This window comes from Myotis nattereri (genome assembly GCF_964212035.1).
Source record: "Myotis nattereri genome assembly, chromosome: 1".
Classification (NCBI taxonomy): Eukaryota; Metazoa; Chordata; class Mammalia; order Chiroptera; family Vespertilionidae; genus Myotis; species Myotis nattereri.
In genome coordinates, this window is record NC_138075.1 from 127,505,001 (window position 1) to 127,521,476 (window position 16,476).

At 41.9% G+C, this 16,476-nt stretch overlaps 1 protein-coding gene across 1 annotated transcript; it reads left to right on the forward strand.

Moving 5' to 3' along the window:
* Positions 1 to 2,665: 2,665 nt before the first annotated feature.
* On the forward strand, positions 2,666 to 15,551 carry ACBD7 (acyl-CoA binding domain containing 7). The gene is made up of 4 exons (XM_081096546.1): positions 2,666 to 2,759; positions 13,526 to 13,643; positions 13,747 to 13,809; positions 13,891 to 15,551. Exons 1-4 carry the CDS (start codon positions 2,748 to 2,750, stop codon positions 13,962 to 13,964), a joined length of 267 nt encoding a protein of 88 aa, XP_080952672.1. The 5' UTR covers positions 2,666 to 2,747; the 3' UTR covers positions 13,965 to 15,551.
* The last annotated feature ends 925 nt before the right edge of the window (positions 15,552 to 16,476 follow it).

Here is a 16,476-nt window from a genome sequence, read left to right on the forward strand (position 1 = left end):
CTCATTCATTTCCAGGATATTTTTAATTTCTTCTTTGATCTTTTTGGTAACCCAATCATTATTTAATAGCATGCTATTCAGCTTCCAAGTGTTTGAACTTTTTTTCATTGTTTTTATTGTAGTTTATTTCTAATACTAGAGGCCCAGTACACAAAATTTGTGCATTTGGGGTCGGGGGTCCCTCAGCCTGGCCTGTGCCCTCTCACACAGTCTGGGAGCCCCACAATCGATCACCCCAAAAAGGTAGGCCCTGCCCACCCGGTCAAGGCTCCTCAATGGATCTCTCCACAGAGGGAGACCCTGCCCACCCACCACAGCCTGCCGGTTGGTGGCTTGTGCCTTCCTCTTTGGGGCGATCATGGAGCCCTCCAATAGATTGATCAATGGCCCTGCTGGCCAGTGTCCTGGGCCTCCCTCTGCAGGGCAATCATGGGGCAATGACCAGGCCCCCGACCAATCACATCGCACTCGCCTTGGCTGGCCTGGTGCTAGTGGGTGTCATAGCGTGGTCGTCCAGGTGGTCTTCTGCTCTTTGGCCGTTCAGTCAGGTACATATTATGCTTTTATTGTTATAGATTATGCCATTGTGGTCTGAGAAGATGCTTGATATGATTTCAATCTTCTTGAATTTGGAGAGACTTTGCCTGTATCCCAATATGTGGTCTACCTTTGAAAATGTCCCATGTGCACTTGAGAAGAATGTATATTCCATGGCTTGGGATAAAATGTTCTAAAGATGTCAATTAAGTCCATCTGATCTTGTGACTCATTTAGGATTGCTGTTTCTTTACTGATTTTTTGTCTAGAGGATTTATCCAGTGATGTCAATGGGGTATTAACATCCCCTACTATGATTGTGTTGTTGTCGATCTCTCCCTTGATATCTTCCAGGAGGTTTTTTATGTATTTGGGTGCTCCTGCATTGGGTGCATATATGTTTACCAGGGTTATGCCCTCTTGTTGTTTAGATCCCTTTAGTATTATGGAGTGACCTTCCTTATCTCTTGTTATGGCCTTCACTTTGAGGTTTATTTTGTCAGATATAAGTATTGCTACCCCAGCTTTTTTTTTCATTTCCATTTTCCTGAAAGATATTTTTCTATCTCTTCACTCTCATTCTGTGTGAGTCCCTTTTTCTGAGGTGAGTCTCTTATAGGCATCTTATATATGGGTCATGTTTTTTTATCCATTCAGCCACTTTTGATTGGAGCATTTAGTTGGTTTATGTTTAAAGTTATTATTGATAGGTACTTGTTTGTAGCCATTTTTATTTTTTATGCCTGTGTTCCTTCTTCCCTTTTGATTTCTTATTTTTATACCAGTCCCTTTAGCATTTCTTGCATTGCTGGTTTGGTAGTGATAAACTCCCTTCACGTTTTGTTGTTGTTGTTGTTGTTTTTTTTTGTCTTTTGGGGTTGTTTTTTTTTTGCCTGTGAAGCTGCTTATTTCACTTTTCTGAAGCTGTCGTTTGCCTTTGAACCCAGTGTGTATTGCCCAGCGCCCAGGAATTTAGAAAATAAAAACACAAAAATCGTGCCCACTAAGTTTTTCTGACATTTACTTTTTGTTCTTTCCTTGGAAATTCAACTGATATCACTATGAAAGTATTTTCAAGGAGAAAATTACAAACCAAGGGATTTACATGAAAAAGTAGCAAATATTTTTAAAATGAATTTTGCTAAAATGTGTTGAGGCTTTTCTTCTCTGTCCCTTGCATTGTTCGACATCGATGTATCCTTAGACGTTTCAAATTAGTAACTTTCTTGACCCTGACTTTGTGGATTCTTCCTGTCACCTCGCTGCACAATGTTCCTATTTAAACAAAGAGCTGTAAATGAACTCCTCATATGACCGAGAAATGCGGTCCCAGCTCTTTGAAAATTTAATCAATGTGGATCACAATCCCATTCTGTGTGGCTGCAAACTTGGAGTGACACTGATTTCCCCCCAGAAAAAAAAAATGCGGTCCGTCTGTAGTCTTGTGCCTGTGAAAGTTAGTGTGGTTGCAGCATGTGTTCAGAATGTGTTTCTGCTTTACAAAGAAAAGACCCAAACTACCAGCCTTTTTCACTCCTGATGAAGTGTGTCTAGAGCAGCCGTGGGCAAACTACGGCCCGCGGGCTGGATCCGGCCCGTTTGAAATGAATAAAACTAAAAAAAAAAAAAAAGACCGTACCCTTTTATGTAATGATGTTTACTTTGAATTTATATTAGTTCACACAAACACTCCATCCATGCTTTTGTTCCGGCCCTCCGGTCCAGTTTAAGAACCCATTGTGGCCCTCGAGTCAAAAAGTTTGCCCACCCCTGCTCTAGAGGCAGCTGGGGAGACGTGAAAGGTCTGAACAAAGACTGTCTACCGTCCAGGGTTCTAGGCATCATGGGGAGGATGGAGGTATACATAAAAAAAGAAGAATCCTAAGTGAGGTCCGTGCCCAGGGAGGCCTCGTCGGATTTCCTGCCAACAGCCTCTTGAGAAAGAATCGGGCAGCGAGCCCTGAGTGGAGAAGAACTCATTTAAATTCCCTTCCTTTCGCTTTTCCAGTTGCCGCCACACTTGCAGCTGGCCATCCTCCAGAGCCGCGCATCCAGGAGGCAGGAGGACCGCAGCGGGCGCCTCAGGCGGGCGGGGCGAGTGCCACTCACCTCCCAGCCCCGCCCTCCCGGACTGACGGCCTTTAAAGAGCGGAGGGAGCTGGGGTCCGGGAAACGAGCGTCTGGGTGCAGCAGCGGTGGAGCGCACTACCATGTCCCTGCAGGTGAGCCGAGGGGTGGGCAGCCGCGCGGGAGGACAGCTCCCCAGAGGGCAGTGTTCAGGGGACGTGGGGCGGGCAGGACGCCCCCGAGGCGGCTGTGCATCTCGGACCCGGCGCTTTGGGCAGCTGCTGCCGGCGTCCTCGCCACCCGAGAGCGGTCCGCGCTGATCCCCAGGACGCTCCCACCCCTTCGCCAGCGCCCCCTTACTGCAGTGGAGACCATGCCGGCGCCGTTCTTTTGATGGCGAGCCGGGGCTCCCTATGGCAACTCCTGTGAACCCCAGGGACTGGTTAAACGCTAAGTAGGCACCGGCCCCAGGGAGCTGGTCGCCGGGTGGATCGGGGAGGACAGCGTGGCCCTGCCCTGCCTCCTTCTTGGAGGTGGAGGCGAGGACGTTTGGGGTCTCACTCGCGCCCCTTTGCTTTTAGAACAAACAAGGGGTCTCTTGGGCAAGGGCAAATATCTGTAAAACTCAATTTAAAAATACCATTTTTCTGATATGTGAAAAATATATATGTTCAGGGTGAAAAGTTTTGGGAAAGAGAACAGATATAAAGTAAATAAAAAACCATCAGCCCTAGCCTGTTTGGCTCAGTGGATAGAGCATCGGCCTGCGGACTGATGGGTCCTGGATTCGATTCCGGTCAAGGGCATGTACCTTGGTTGCCGGCACATCCCCAGTAGGGAGTGTGCAGGAGGCAGCTGATCGGTTTCTCTCTCATCGATGTTTCTAACTCTCTATCCCTCTCCCTTCCTCTCTGTAAAAAATCAATGAAATATATATTTTTAAACCACAAAAAATAAACAAACAAAACCATCAGAAATTCCTCACCCAGGTGATCACTACTGACTTAATAGGTTACTTATACATGTATGCCAAAAATATGTATTGTGCACCCAGGCATGGCCATGTGTATGTACCTATGTGCAAATATGTGGGTATATATAGACACTGATTATGCTATTATGTATATACATTTGTTCCTTTATGTAACACTATGTTACCAGCATTTTCTCATCTATACTAATAAAAGGGTAATATGCTAATTAGGGTGACATCCTCCAGACGTCCATCCAGACAAAGCCATAGTGGCTGCAAGGCCTGGGGCTCAGGCCTTGCAGCTATGGCGGCCAGCAGTGGCAGCAGCAGTGGGGTAATGGGGGTGGCACCTTCCCCTGATCAGCCCAATTGTCTCCCACAGAGGGACTCCCCAGTAGGACATCCCCTGCGGGCTCCCAGACTGTGAGAAGGGGCAGGCCGGACTGACAGACCTTCCCCCCCCCCCCCGCCCCCCCCCCACAGTGCACAAATTTTTGTGCACCAGGCCTCTAGTTATTAAATATTTTTCTAAAATATAATTTTAAAATATCTGCTTACAATTTCGTGGAACGAGCATGGCTCACTTCATTAATGATTCTCTAAGGAATATGTTATGGTGGGCAAAGGCACATCCTCCAGAGCCAGCCCATTTCAAATCCAAACCTCTCGCCTCCTTAGCCTGTGACATACTTAACCCCTCTGTGCCTCAGTTTCCTCGTCTAAAAATGGAAGAGAGGGATTGTTGAGGCTAAATTTGCTGCATGTATAGAGCATTTAAAAGTGCCTGGCATGTGCTAAGTGTCCAATAAGGATAAGCATGTCCTTGACCCTTTAGATATTTTTCTCTTACATGTGACATAATTCATATTGAACTTTCCCCAAATAATCAAATCTTTCAATGTCAAAACTTTCTTCCTTTTTAGCTTGGTACTTTGCTTAGTTTTGTTTGGCAAAACACATGGTATTGCTGATTCAGCTATAACCTCAAATTTGTATTTTAGAATTACAATATGTTTACTTCTGCAGCAAAGTTTTTAGGCAGGCTGACAGTGGTGTAAACTTGGACATGTTTCTTTCTTAGAAAATAAAAGGCAGACTGCTTCTTCAAGAAAACACATCTTTTTGAGCTAGGGAATTCATTATTTTACAATTGGCGCACGTCTAACCCCCTTCGCATACACCTTTGTGCAGTTTGATCTTCCTAATTCAGTTTCTCAGCGGGAACGGATTGCTCACAAAGGCATCGTCAACACCATATGCAGTGACCATGTTCTTTGGCTGCAGAAAGTAAAGTTAGAGAAGGCGAGAGTCACCCTTGGGGGCTGTCTTCAGGAGCTGTACACAGAAGCCAGGGTGGTCAGTGCTCCTAGGCAGTAAAAGACTGTGTCCATCTCCAGGAAGGCAGGATGCACCCACTGTGAGAGGCAGGAGGGACACTGGGCTCACTGCTACCACCAGGGGTGTGGCCAGGGGTCCTTGTGGTGAACACAGGAGCAAGAAAGGGTCTGGGGAGAGGCCTGAATGCAGTTGTTTCAAAGACTCTCCACCACAGTTGCCAGGGAATGAGGCACATGTGCATTCATCCAGGATGTTAAGGACTGGGCTCATCCAGGACAGGCAGCTCTGATGAGGCAGAAATTCTTCACTGACAGCTGTGAGCCCAGCTCTACAGAAGCACGGGAATATTACTAAACGTTCCCCTTTGCCCAGAGTACTTTAGAATTCAATGTGAACAGCTGTACATTTGAAGCTGCTTCTCACCTATGGTAACTTTCAGACCCCCCTCATATCCACTCACGTAGTCATTTACTCAATAAGGAGCGCACACAGGCTGTACCACTTGCCAGCACTCTGTAAGGCATGGCTCTTGCTACCAAGATGAATATTTATGTCTGCCCTCTATTGTGGATCTATGAGGGAACAAACAAATACAGTCCCACCCAGCCTTTATGTGGAGCCCTGATAATTGCTGTCCATGCTGCCTGCAACCCCTCCCTGTTCCAGACCATCCCACAAGCGCTGACCTCCAGCTCAGCTCAGCTCTGTCTCCTCTGGGAAGGATTCTCCTGCCCCTACTGCTGTTCCCTCCTCTGTTCCCAGAGCACCCAAATATCACATGATCATTACTGACCTGCTCATCTCCCAGGGGTCCCTGAGCTCCTTGAGAACGGGCTGCCCTGTTCATCCCTGGCTGCCTAGCCAATACGTGTGTTAAATAGTATGTTTCAGGTGATGAGCTCTGGCAGGCAGAATCAACAGAATAAAATAAAAATATTTACATTCTTCATTGTATTTAACCCTAACACCTCCCTGCTTTAGATTGATAGGATCTTTTTTTCAGCAAAAGCCGAGGCTCAGAGGAGCCTAGGTGCTTGCGCAGAATCCCATAGCAGTGTGTCTCTCACAGTGTTCCGTGCACTAGAGCTCATCATGGCTGGATGGGAAAGTCCTCAGAGAGGAGGGCACCTGGGAACCACACCGTAGAGCAGGACTGTACCAAGTCAGGGTGCCAGGGAAGGGCGTGCTGGAAAGAAAAGGATCCTGGGCCCTGCCCTGGAATGGGTTTCTCTACCTGGGGAGGGAGGAGGGACAAGGACCCCTGACACTGCCTGTGAAACTGTGTCAGGGGCTGAACTCCTCTGTGGAGAGGGTCTGAGATATTCATTAGCCTGTCCATAATATGAAGAACAATTTTTCAGAAACTTCTTCCTAGAAGGCAGGTACCGAGCCTTAGAATTCTAATCAAGGTTTGGCTTGCCAAAAGCATTTGAGTTGCTGTTACTGGAAAAGGGCATGAAACTTCACAACAGGACACTGGAGACTCCTGGTAAACCAAAGGGGAAGAACCCCACACCTCTCTGAATAGCCCTGCCCTGTCTTGCCCTTACGAAGCCCCACCATTATTGTAGCGTTTTTATGTTGTCCTAATTATAGACACAATACATGCACATTGTAGAAGATTTGAAGAGTACAGAAAGTATTAAAACAACCAGAAAACTTACCAGTAATCAAAGGTAATTTTTACATATTTTATTATATTTTTTCTAGTCTTATTATTTTTTCCATATTACTTACAAAGCTGATTGTATGAAAACAATTTTGTATTCTTTGTTAAATTATTTTTTAAATTTTTTTTCATGTCTTGCTTCATTGTGAATACTTTTTTCATTTTTTTTTCTAGGACTAGTTTATTTTTCCTCAAAGAGTCTTGTAATAAAAATAATAGTAGTTAAACTTTACTGATCACTCACTATGTGCCAGGCACTATTTTGAATATTTTACATATGTTAACTTATTTAAATCTGCCTAACAACCTTGTAGATAGGTGGTGTTATTGGCCCATATTCCAGATGAAGAAACAGAGGGGTTAAGTAACTTGCCCAAGGTCACACAGCTCTGAAGTGGTGAAGCTTAGATTCAAACCACCAAGTCCAGCTCAAGTCTGTGTTCTTAACCATGATGTTATATATAATGGAACTGACAGTTTCCTAGAAATATTCAGGAAGATGAAGCAGGGGTTTGTCCCTTGTCACATGGACCCATGGTTCTCAGATTCCTGGAATAATTGGGGTCATTGTCAAGGTTATTTAGGTTGGAGACTCTGGTCTCCCATTTGCAAGGGATTTTTGTTCATTACAAAACAACTATTCAGTTGTGCTACTGTCCTGTCTTTGGTGCTGGATAGAAATTTTATCTAGCAGCTCTGCTGAGATAACTGGGGTTCTGAAATTACAGTGGGGCTATCTTCTTTCTCTGCCAGGCATTTGGTTCTTTGGGTTTGGAGAAAGAAAATGCAGGGTGGGGACAGAATGCCTCACTGAGACTGTCGTGTTTGATACTCGACAATTACTGCTTATCCCAGGTTTAAAACAAATAACATTAGGTAAAATATAGTCTATTAAAAAATAGAATGGGAAACTTCCAGTAAAGATGATGGCTTAGCCCAGCCAGTGTGGCTCAGTGGTTGAGCATTGAGCTACCAACCAGGAGGTCACGGTTCGATTCCCCGTCGGGGCACATGACTGGGTTGCGGGCTCGATCCCCAGTAGGGAGCATGCAGGGGGCAGCCAATCAATGATTCTCTCTCATCATTGATGTTTCTATTTTTCTCTCCCTGTCCTTGCCTCTCTGAAATCAATTAAAAAAAAAAGATGGTGGCTTAGGTAAACACTTGCCTCCTTCCACAGCCACATCAAAATTAAAACTAAACTACACAACAATCATTATTCAGAACTGCCTGAAAACTGGCTGAATGGAAGTCCTACAACTAGGAAATGAAAGAAGAAACACATAGAGACTGGTAGGAGGGGCAGAGATGTGAGGGCTAGTCCCACACCCACATCTGGCAGATAAAAATTGGGAGGGATCTCTCTGCTGCAGAGGTCCCCCCTGAGGAGCGAGGGGCCCCAACCCCACTCCAAGCTCCCAGCTCAGGGTTCCAGTGCCAGGAAGAGTAGTCCTTATAACTTCTGGCCGCAAAAACCAGGGGAGATTGAGGCTGAGGGAAACAGAGGGATGCTGGAATCCCAGGCAATTCCTCTTAAAGGGCCCTTACACAGACTTAACTCTTAGCGCTGAGCTCCAGCACTGGAGCAGCAGCTCAAAAGGGACATATGGGGAAGAACTGAATTGTCTGGCATCAGGGCAAGAGCTGGAGGGACATCTTTCTCCCAGACATAAGTGCTAGTAGAGGCCATTGTGCCTTTGATGAGCTTTCACCCTACAGAGCCCACAGGCAGGCACCATATCTGAGATTCCATCAACCTGGCTCACACAGTTTGCCCTGATGGTTTCCTGAGGCCCTGCTCCACCCAACTTTCAGGCCTACCCCTGCTGTTTCTCCAGTGGCTTTTCCATGTGAATGGCTTGTTGTGCTCATGCTTCAGATTTTCTTTTAAAAATCTATCAGACAAGTAGCATCTAGCATCAGCATGCCCAATACCTCTCATTAAGTGGCCTCGAGCCCGGCACTAACAGCAGCCAGCCTTGGTTCACAGTGTGGCCTTACCTGAGCACCTCCAAGCCCAGCACAAGTAGCAGCCATCTGCAGATCACTTTGTAGCTCATGCCAGGTGGTCCAGAGCAGAATACAGGTGGCAGCTGACTGTGGCCTGCACCTCCTGGGAGGCCCCAGGGCCATTGCACCCAGTAAGCAGCTTTAGACCATGTCGAAGCATCACTACCCAACCACCTCCACAAGCAACACACTTAAGGGGCAGACTCAGCAGGCACCAGAGCCCCATTGAAGTAAGTCCCGTTGAGTGGGTCCCTGCACAGTTGATCTTCAATGGTGATTGGAGCTTGGTGGTCAGAGCTCAGTGGTTGGTGGTTGAAGTCAGTCCTTGCAGCTGATTGGCATGGGGGTAAATCCATCCCATTGACATACCAACAGTGATAAAGTCTCAACTATAAAAGAAGGGTATACACAGACCACACTGGGGGAGGTGGGGACAAACCTCAAATGTGCAACTTGGGTGATCAGGGAGGCTGTGTCACTGGAATCTATAGAACACCTAGAACACCTACTATATTAGGACACTCTGCCAAACCTGGAAGATATAGCAGCTCTACCTAATTATAGAAATAAACACAGGGAGACTGCCAAAATGAGGAGATAAAGAAACATGTCCCAAATGAAAGAACAGTACAAAACTCTAGAAAAAGAACTAAACAAAATGGAAACAACTAATCTACTAGATGCAGAGTTCAAAACACTACTTATAAAGATGCTCAATGAACTTAGTGAGAACCTCAACAGCATAAAAAATGACCAGTCAGAAATTAAGGCTACACTAACTGAAATGAAGAATCATTTACAGGGAATCAACAATAGAGTTGAAGCCAAGAATCAAATCAGTGATTTGGAATGTAAGGAAGCAAAACATGCCCAATCAGGACAGCAAAAAGATAAAAGAATGCCCCAAAAAGGAGGATAATGTAAGGAGCCTCTGGGAAAACTTCAAGTGTACCAACATTTGCATCATGGGGGTACAGGAAGGAAAAGAGGGAACAAGAAATTGAAAACCTAGTTGAAAAAATAATGACAGAAAACTTCACTTACCTGATGAAAGAAATAGACATACAAGTCCAGGAAACTCAGAGAGTCCCAAACAAGATGAACCCAAAGAGTCCCACACTAAGACACATCAAAATTAAAATGCAAAAGTTAAAGACAAAGATAATTTTAAAAGCAGCGAGAGAAAAGCAGTTAGTTGCCTACAAGGGAGCTTCCATAAGACTGTCAGCTGATTTCACAACAGAAAATTTGCAGGCCAGAAGGGATTGGCAGGAGATATTTAAATTGATAAAAAGCAAGGGCTTACAAAAACAAAAACAAAAAGCAAGGGCTTACAACCAAGATTACTCTCTCTACCCAGCCAAGCTATCATTCAGACTTGAAGAACAGTTAAAGAGCTTCCCAGACAAGAAGCTAAAGGAGATCATCACTACTAACCCAGTATGGTGTGAAATGTCAAAGGATCTTCTATAAGAAAAAGAAAAAAAAGATTAAAAATTTGAACAATAAAATGACAATAAATACATATATGTCAATGATTGAATCTAAAAAAACCCAAAAAACAAATGAAGTAAAATAGTAACAGACTCATAGATATAGAGAACATTTTGATAATTGCCAGATAGGAGGTAGATTGGGAGAATAGGCAAAAAGGTGAAATGATGAAGAAGTACAAATTTATAGTTACAGAATAGTCATGGGGGGAGGTAAAGTACAACATAGGGAATATAATCAATAATATTCTAATATCTTTGTATGGTGTCAGGTGTGAAATTTATCAGGTTGATCACTTAGTTATGTAATGTCTAATCACTAATCTAATATTGTATGTCAACCATAATTGAGACATAAAAATGATTTTTTAAAAAAGAATGGAAAATTTCTATTAAGGAAAACAACCACCATAGCCTTTGTATATACACTAAGAGGTTAAAAAGAGGACAGGAACCAAGTTTCTAGGTGCACTGTCTCAGGAGGAATATGCCAAGAGGCAGCTTCAGGCCAAGTCCTGAGCTGAGGGTCCTGGGGAGTTAGGCAGAGTTAAGTCCTGAGGAGGACAAAGTTTATTACTCAGTCTGTTTGTATACAAAGTCCCCAGGAAGCCAGTTGCTTTTCACTAATCAGCTCTAAGTTGGCTGAACAACTTCTCTTTTCTGTAAACTAGTTGAAATAAGTCTTACAAGTTTTGTTTAAAGGAATCTACACAATGAAAGCAGAAATACTGCCCTCAGAAACTAGCTAGTCCATTAAACGGGTACAAATAATACTGATGCTGAAGACTGTGAAAGGCATGTGCCCTGGACAAGATATTAATTGGTAGCAAAGCTATTACATATAGTGAAGTGTAGATTTAGGAAGAAGTGAAGACGGTGTCCATGAGGTTGATCGAGAAAGCTGCATTGAGTGTAATGCGATTAAACAGTTTTTAATAGAAAAATTTATTTATGCACTTTACCTTACAGGAAAAATATGTCTTACAATTTTTTTAACCTTTTGACCACCTTCACCTATTTCCTTATCCCCCAACCCCCTGATTCTCACAACCACCAATCTGTTCTTTGTTCCTGGGTTTGTTTTTTATATACCATGTATAAGTTAGATCATGCAGTATTTGGCTTTTTCCATCTAACTTATTTCCATAGTATAATGCCCTCAGGGTACATTCAATTGTCAGTATTGTCTCCTTTTTATGGCTGAATAATATTTCATTGTATATCTCTTCTTTATCCATTCATCCGTTGATGGACACTTAGGTTGTTTCCATGTCTTGATATTATAAATATTGCTGCAATTAAAATGGAGGTGCAGATGTCTTTTCAAGATAGCAATTTTTTTCCTTCATTAAATACCCAGAAATGGGATTGCTGGATCATATAATAGTTCTATTTTTTACTTTTTAAGGAACCTTCATACTGTTTTCCATAGTGGGCTGTACCATTTTACATTCTCACCAACAGAGTACAGGGTTCCATTTTCTCCACATCCTTACTAACACTTATTATCTCTTATCTTTTTGACAAAAGCCTTTGTAACAGGTGTGAAGTGATATCTCATTGTGTGTTTTTTAAATTTATCTTTATTGAAAGTATTACATATGTCCCCTTTTTTCCCGTTGACCTCTCTAGCCTGCTCCTGCTCCTCACCCCAGTCCTTCACCACACTATTGTCTGTGTTCATAGGTTATGCATATATGCGTATAAGTTCTTTGGTTAATCTCTTCTCACCCCTGCCTTCCCTCTGAGATTCTACAGTCTGTTTCATGCTTCCATGTCTCTGGATCTATTTTGTTCATCAGTTTACTTTGTTCTTTAGATTCCACATATGAGTGAGATCATGTGATACTTATCTTTCTCTGACTGGCTTATTTCATTTAGCATAATACTCTCTAGGCCCCCCCATGCTGTCTCAAAGGGTAAGAGAGCCTTCTTTTTTACTTCTGCCTAGAATTCCATGGTATAGATGTAACACTGCTTTTTTATCCACTCATCTACTGATGGGATTTGCATTTCCCGGATGATTAGTGAAGTTGAGCACATTTTCATATATCTGTTGGCCATCTGTATATCTTCTTTGGAAAAAATGTCTATTCAGATCTACCTCCCATTTATAATTGGATTGTTTGTTTTTGAATTGTATGACTTTTTTTTAAATTCTTTTTTAAAAAAATATATTTTATTGATTTTTTACAGAGAGGAAGGGAGAGAGATAGAGAGTTAGAAACATCGATGAGAGAGAAACATCGATCAGCCACCCCCTGCACACCTCCTACTGGGGATGTGCCCGCAACCCAGGTACATGCCCCTGACCGGAATCGAACCCGGGACCTTTCAGTCCACAGGCCAACGCTCTATCCACTGAGCCAAATCGGTTTCGGCTGTATGACTTTTTAATAGATATTTTAGATATTAACTCCCATCAGCTATATGATTTTTGAATATTTTCTTCCATTTGGTAGGTCTGTCTTCTCATGTTGGTGGGGGTTTTTTTGCTGTGCAGAAGCTTTTTAGTTTGATGTAATGCTACTTGTTTACACTTGCTTTTGTTGCTTCTGCTGTGGGTGTAAAATCCAAAAAAATTATCTCTAAGACAAGTTTCAATGAGTTGCCACCTGTATTTTCTTCTTGGAGTTTTATGCTTTCAAGTTTTACGTTCAAGTCTTTGATCCATGTTGAGTTGATTTTTGTGTACAGTGTAAGATAGTGGTCCAATTTCATTCATTTGCATGTGGTTGTCCAGTTTTTCCAACACTGTTTGTTGAAGAGACTGGCTTATTTGTTCTAAATTAAATTGACCATGTATGCATGGGTTTCTTTCTGGGCTCTCTTTTCCATTCCATTGACCTAGGTGCCTGTTTTTATGCCAGTACCATACTGTTCTGAATAATATAGTTTTGTATTATAGTTTGAAACCAGAAAGCATGATGCCTCTGGATATAATTTTCTTTCTCAAGATTGCTTTGGGTATTTGGAGTTTTGTGGTTTCATACAAATTTTAGGATTGTTTTTTTCTATTTCTGAAAAATGCCACTGGACTTTTGATAGGGATTGAATTGAATCTGTAGGTTGCTTGGTTGCTTGGGGTAGTATGGACATTTTAACAATATTAATTCTTCCAATCCAAAAACACAGGTTATTTTTCCATTTACTTGTGTCATCTTCAATTCTTAAACATTGATAAGTTGAACATTTTCAGTATTCAGAATTATATTTTGTTCACCATATCTTGTCTATATAACACATAAATACCTGGAGTGGGTTCATGAATAAGTTATGATAATTCTGGTCAAGCCAGAGCAATAGTAGTTTATTTCTGTCTGCATCTCCCTCCCCCTGTTCCTCTGAGTTCCCACTGCTTGGTGGTAAAAGCCCCCAAACAGACGGGCCTGCATACACTTAGCGAATGCACTCTGTGCCTTTTCTCCTTTGCTTTAGGCTGATTTTGATAGGGCAGCGGAAGATGTGAGGAAGCTGAAAGCAAGGCCAGATGATGAAGAACTGAAAGAACTTTACGGGCTCTACAAACAATCTGTAATTGGAGACATCAATACTGGTATTTATTGTCATCTTTAAAATAGTGATATACTTTGATCAATGTTTATAGAAGCGTAGAGTAAAGAGTAAACCTGACAATATGTCTATCCTTCTTTTGGCAGATTGTCCAGGAATGCTAGATTTAAAAGGCAAGGCTAAGTGGGAAGCATGGAACCTCCAAAAAGGTTGTTAATTCTTAAGTTCAGTGAACTTTTTTAACTTCCCAATGCATCTGTTAGTGAGATGATCTGTTTGTATCTTTCTAGGATTATCAAAGGAAGATGCCATGAATGCCTATATTTCTAAAGCAAAAGAGCTGATAGAAAAATATGGAATTTAGAATTCAACGTATGAGAAAACTTTCCTTTTGAAGCTTTCATAATGGTATCATGACCTAACATTTAGAGGAGAAAATGCACTGTTAACTCATTACATCTCATGAAAATTTTTGCTAGTAACATGAATTATAATCTTTAATTAGAGGTATGATGAAACTATATATTTAAGGAAATTTTACTTGCTAAAAACCAGGTGGGTTTTTTTTTTTTTTTTTACATTTAAATTTATTTAGGTTTCTGATTCATCATGTGTCAAAGACTAATCAATATAAAGAGATGATTTTAAACACTTTCAAAAAGGTATTGCTCTGGTAGTGTGTGGACAAAACATTAACAATTATTTGCTCTTTTTTTAAAATAAATGTATTTTTATTGATTTCAGAGAGGAAGGGAGAAGGAGAGAGAGATAGAAACATCAATGATGAGAGAGAATCATTGATTGGCTGCCTCCTGCACTCCCCACACTGGGGATCGAGCCCACAACCTGGGCATGTGCCCTGACCGGGAATCGAACCATGACCTCCTGGTTCATAGGTTGATGCTCAACCACTGAGCCGTGCTGGCTGGGCACAGTTGTTTGTTTTTTGTTATTTGGGGTTTTTTGGCTTATCTGTTTTTCTATAGTGGTGTAATCAACATTTTTTAAAGAACCAATAACAAAGCTATTCTTTTGTTGCACCATGTAGCTTTGGGGTCGACACTGGCACAGGCCTGATTCCAGTCCTGAAATATACTATCTAGTGGTAATATACCTCTTGTGTTGAGTTTTATCAGAGTGAAAGTGTAGAGTCTGAAATATATTGGCCCAATACTCAGTTTTTCTTGCTGGTACACAGACTCTCTGAAAAAGATAGTTTCTCTCTTTTTTAAATCCTTACCTGAGGATATATGTGTTTATTGATTTTTAGAGAGAGAGAGAAACATCAATGTGAGAGAAATATAGATTTTTTTGCCTCCACACACTCTCTGATCAGGGATCGAACCCACAATCTAGGTATGTGCACTGACCAGGAATGGAACCCACAACCTTTTGGTCTACAGGACACCACTCCAACCAACTGTAGCCACCCAGCCAGGATGAAGATAGTCTCATTTTAATAGTTCTAAAATATGTTTGAGATTTCATAGGCTACAAATCTCCCCAAAACAGTATCCCTCTATTGCCTGCATAAGGGTTCAAGTTTGGTATGGTATGACCAGAGGGATAGATTGATTTCATGTGACTTTAAAAAAAAAAATCTAGATTCACTAGATGAATTTCCAGGGGATTATGCTGAATGGAAAAAAAAGTAACCCTTAAAGGTTACATACTGCCCCATTTCTGTAACATTCTTGATACAGATCTAAAAGGCTGACCAGGGATTGCCAGGGAGGAGGGACACAGGTGTTGTTAAAAGGGCAGTGGGAGGAATCCTGTGGTCTAGGAATGTTCTGTATCTTGATGATATGAATGACGGTTTCCTGGTTGTGATGTTACACTAAATGTTTGTGGGATGTTAGTATTAGGGGAAACTGAGTGTTTCTATATTATCTCTTTCAACCACATGTGAATCTGCAATCGTCTCAAAATAAAAAGTTTAATTAACAAATCTAGCTTGATTTCTAATTTGGAAAATTTGTAGATGTAACAGTGATTCTCATTTCTATTAAGTTTTGCCTAAAGACACGATGAGTCAACGTCCAAATCCAACAATGAGAAGACTTCAGCAGTGGAGGCCTGGTCCTTCCAATCGAGGCCTTGAAAACTCTCAGAGCTATTCCCATGTGGACCTCACCTCCCCAGGTGGAAAGGCAGGTGAGAAAGCTCACCCCAAAAGCCTGGCATTGGCTCCTGCGTGGGATTTCCATTTGTGGACTATAATAACTAAAAGTTATTTAAACTAATAATCAAGAATCTAAATTACTTTAGCACCAGTTCTTCTGTAAGGGAACCCTGGAAGTCATATACCAGAGAGTAAAGCACAGCACAGCACGTACTAAACATTTAACATCATTTGCTTGAGGCTATTTTTAGCCCAAATTTATTATTATGTGAATTCTAGCTCAAAGCCCTTTCTCCATAACAAATTTTATATTATTTGTACTTTGTTAAAAAGTACTGGTAAATTCTGAAAAATATCTCCTGTATGCATTTCCTTTTATCTTATTTACTAAGACTTTATATACGATTTTAAAATTGCTAAAAAACATGAACCCATATTATGTGATCATAAACATATCAATGTTTTAAAAGTTAACATTTTAATGTATAATGCTGGGTTAAGCAGTTTTAGCCATAAGCAAGAGACATCGGTTACATCAATCAAGTACTAGAGTTTATTGTGAAGATCCACAGGAAATAAGGAAATCAGGATGTCTGAGAGGATAGCCAGGATTCCAAGGACAAACAGTTTGGGGATTGCCGGAGACTGCAGGATCCACACGGCTCAGAGACACGGGGCCTCTTCATTCTCATTTGTAGGCTTCATTGTTTTGGCTGGGCTCATTTTCCCTCCTTCTGCTTTTCCCCCTTTT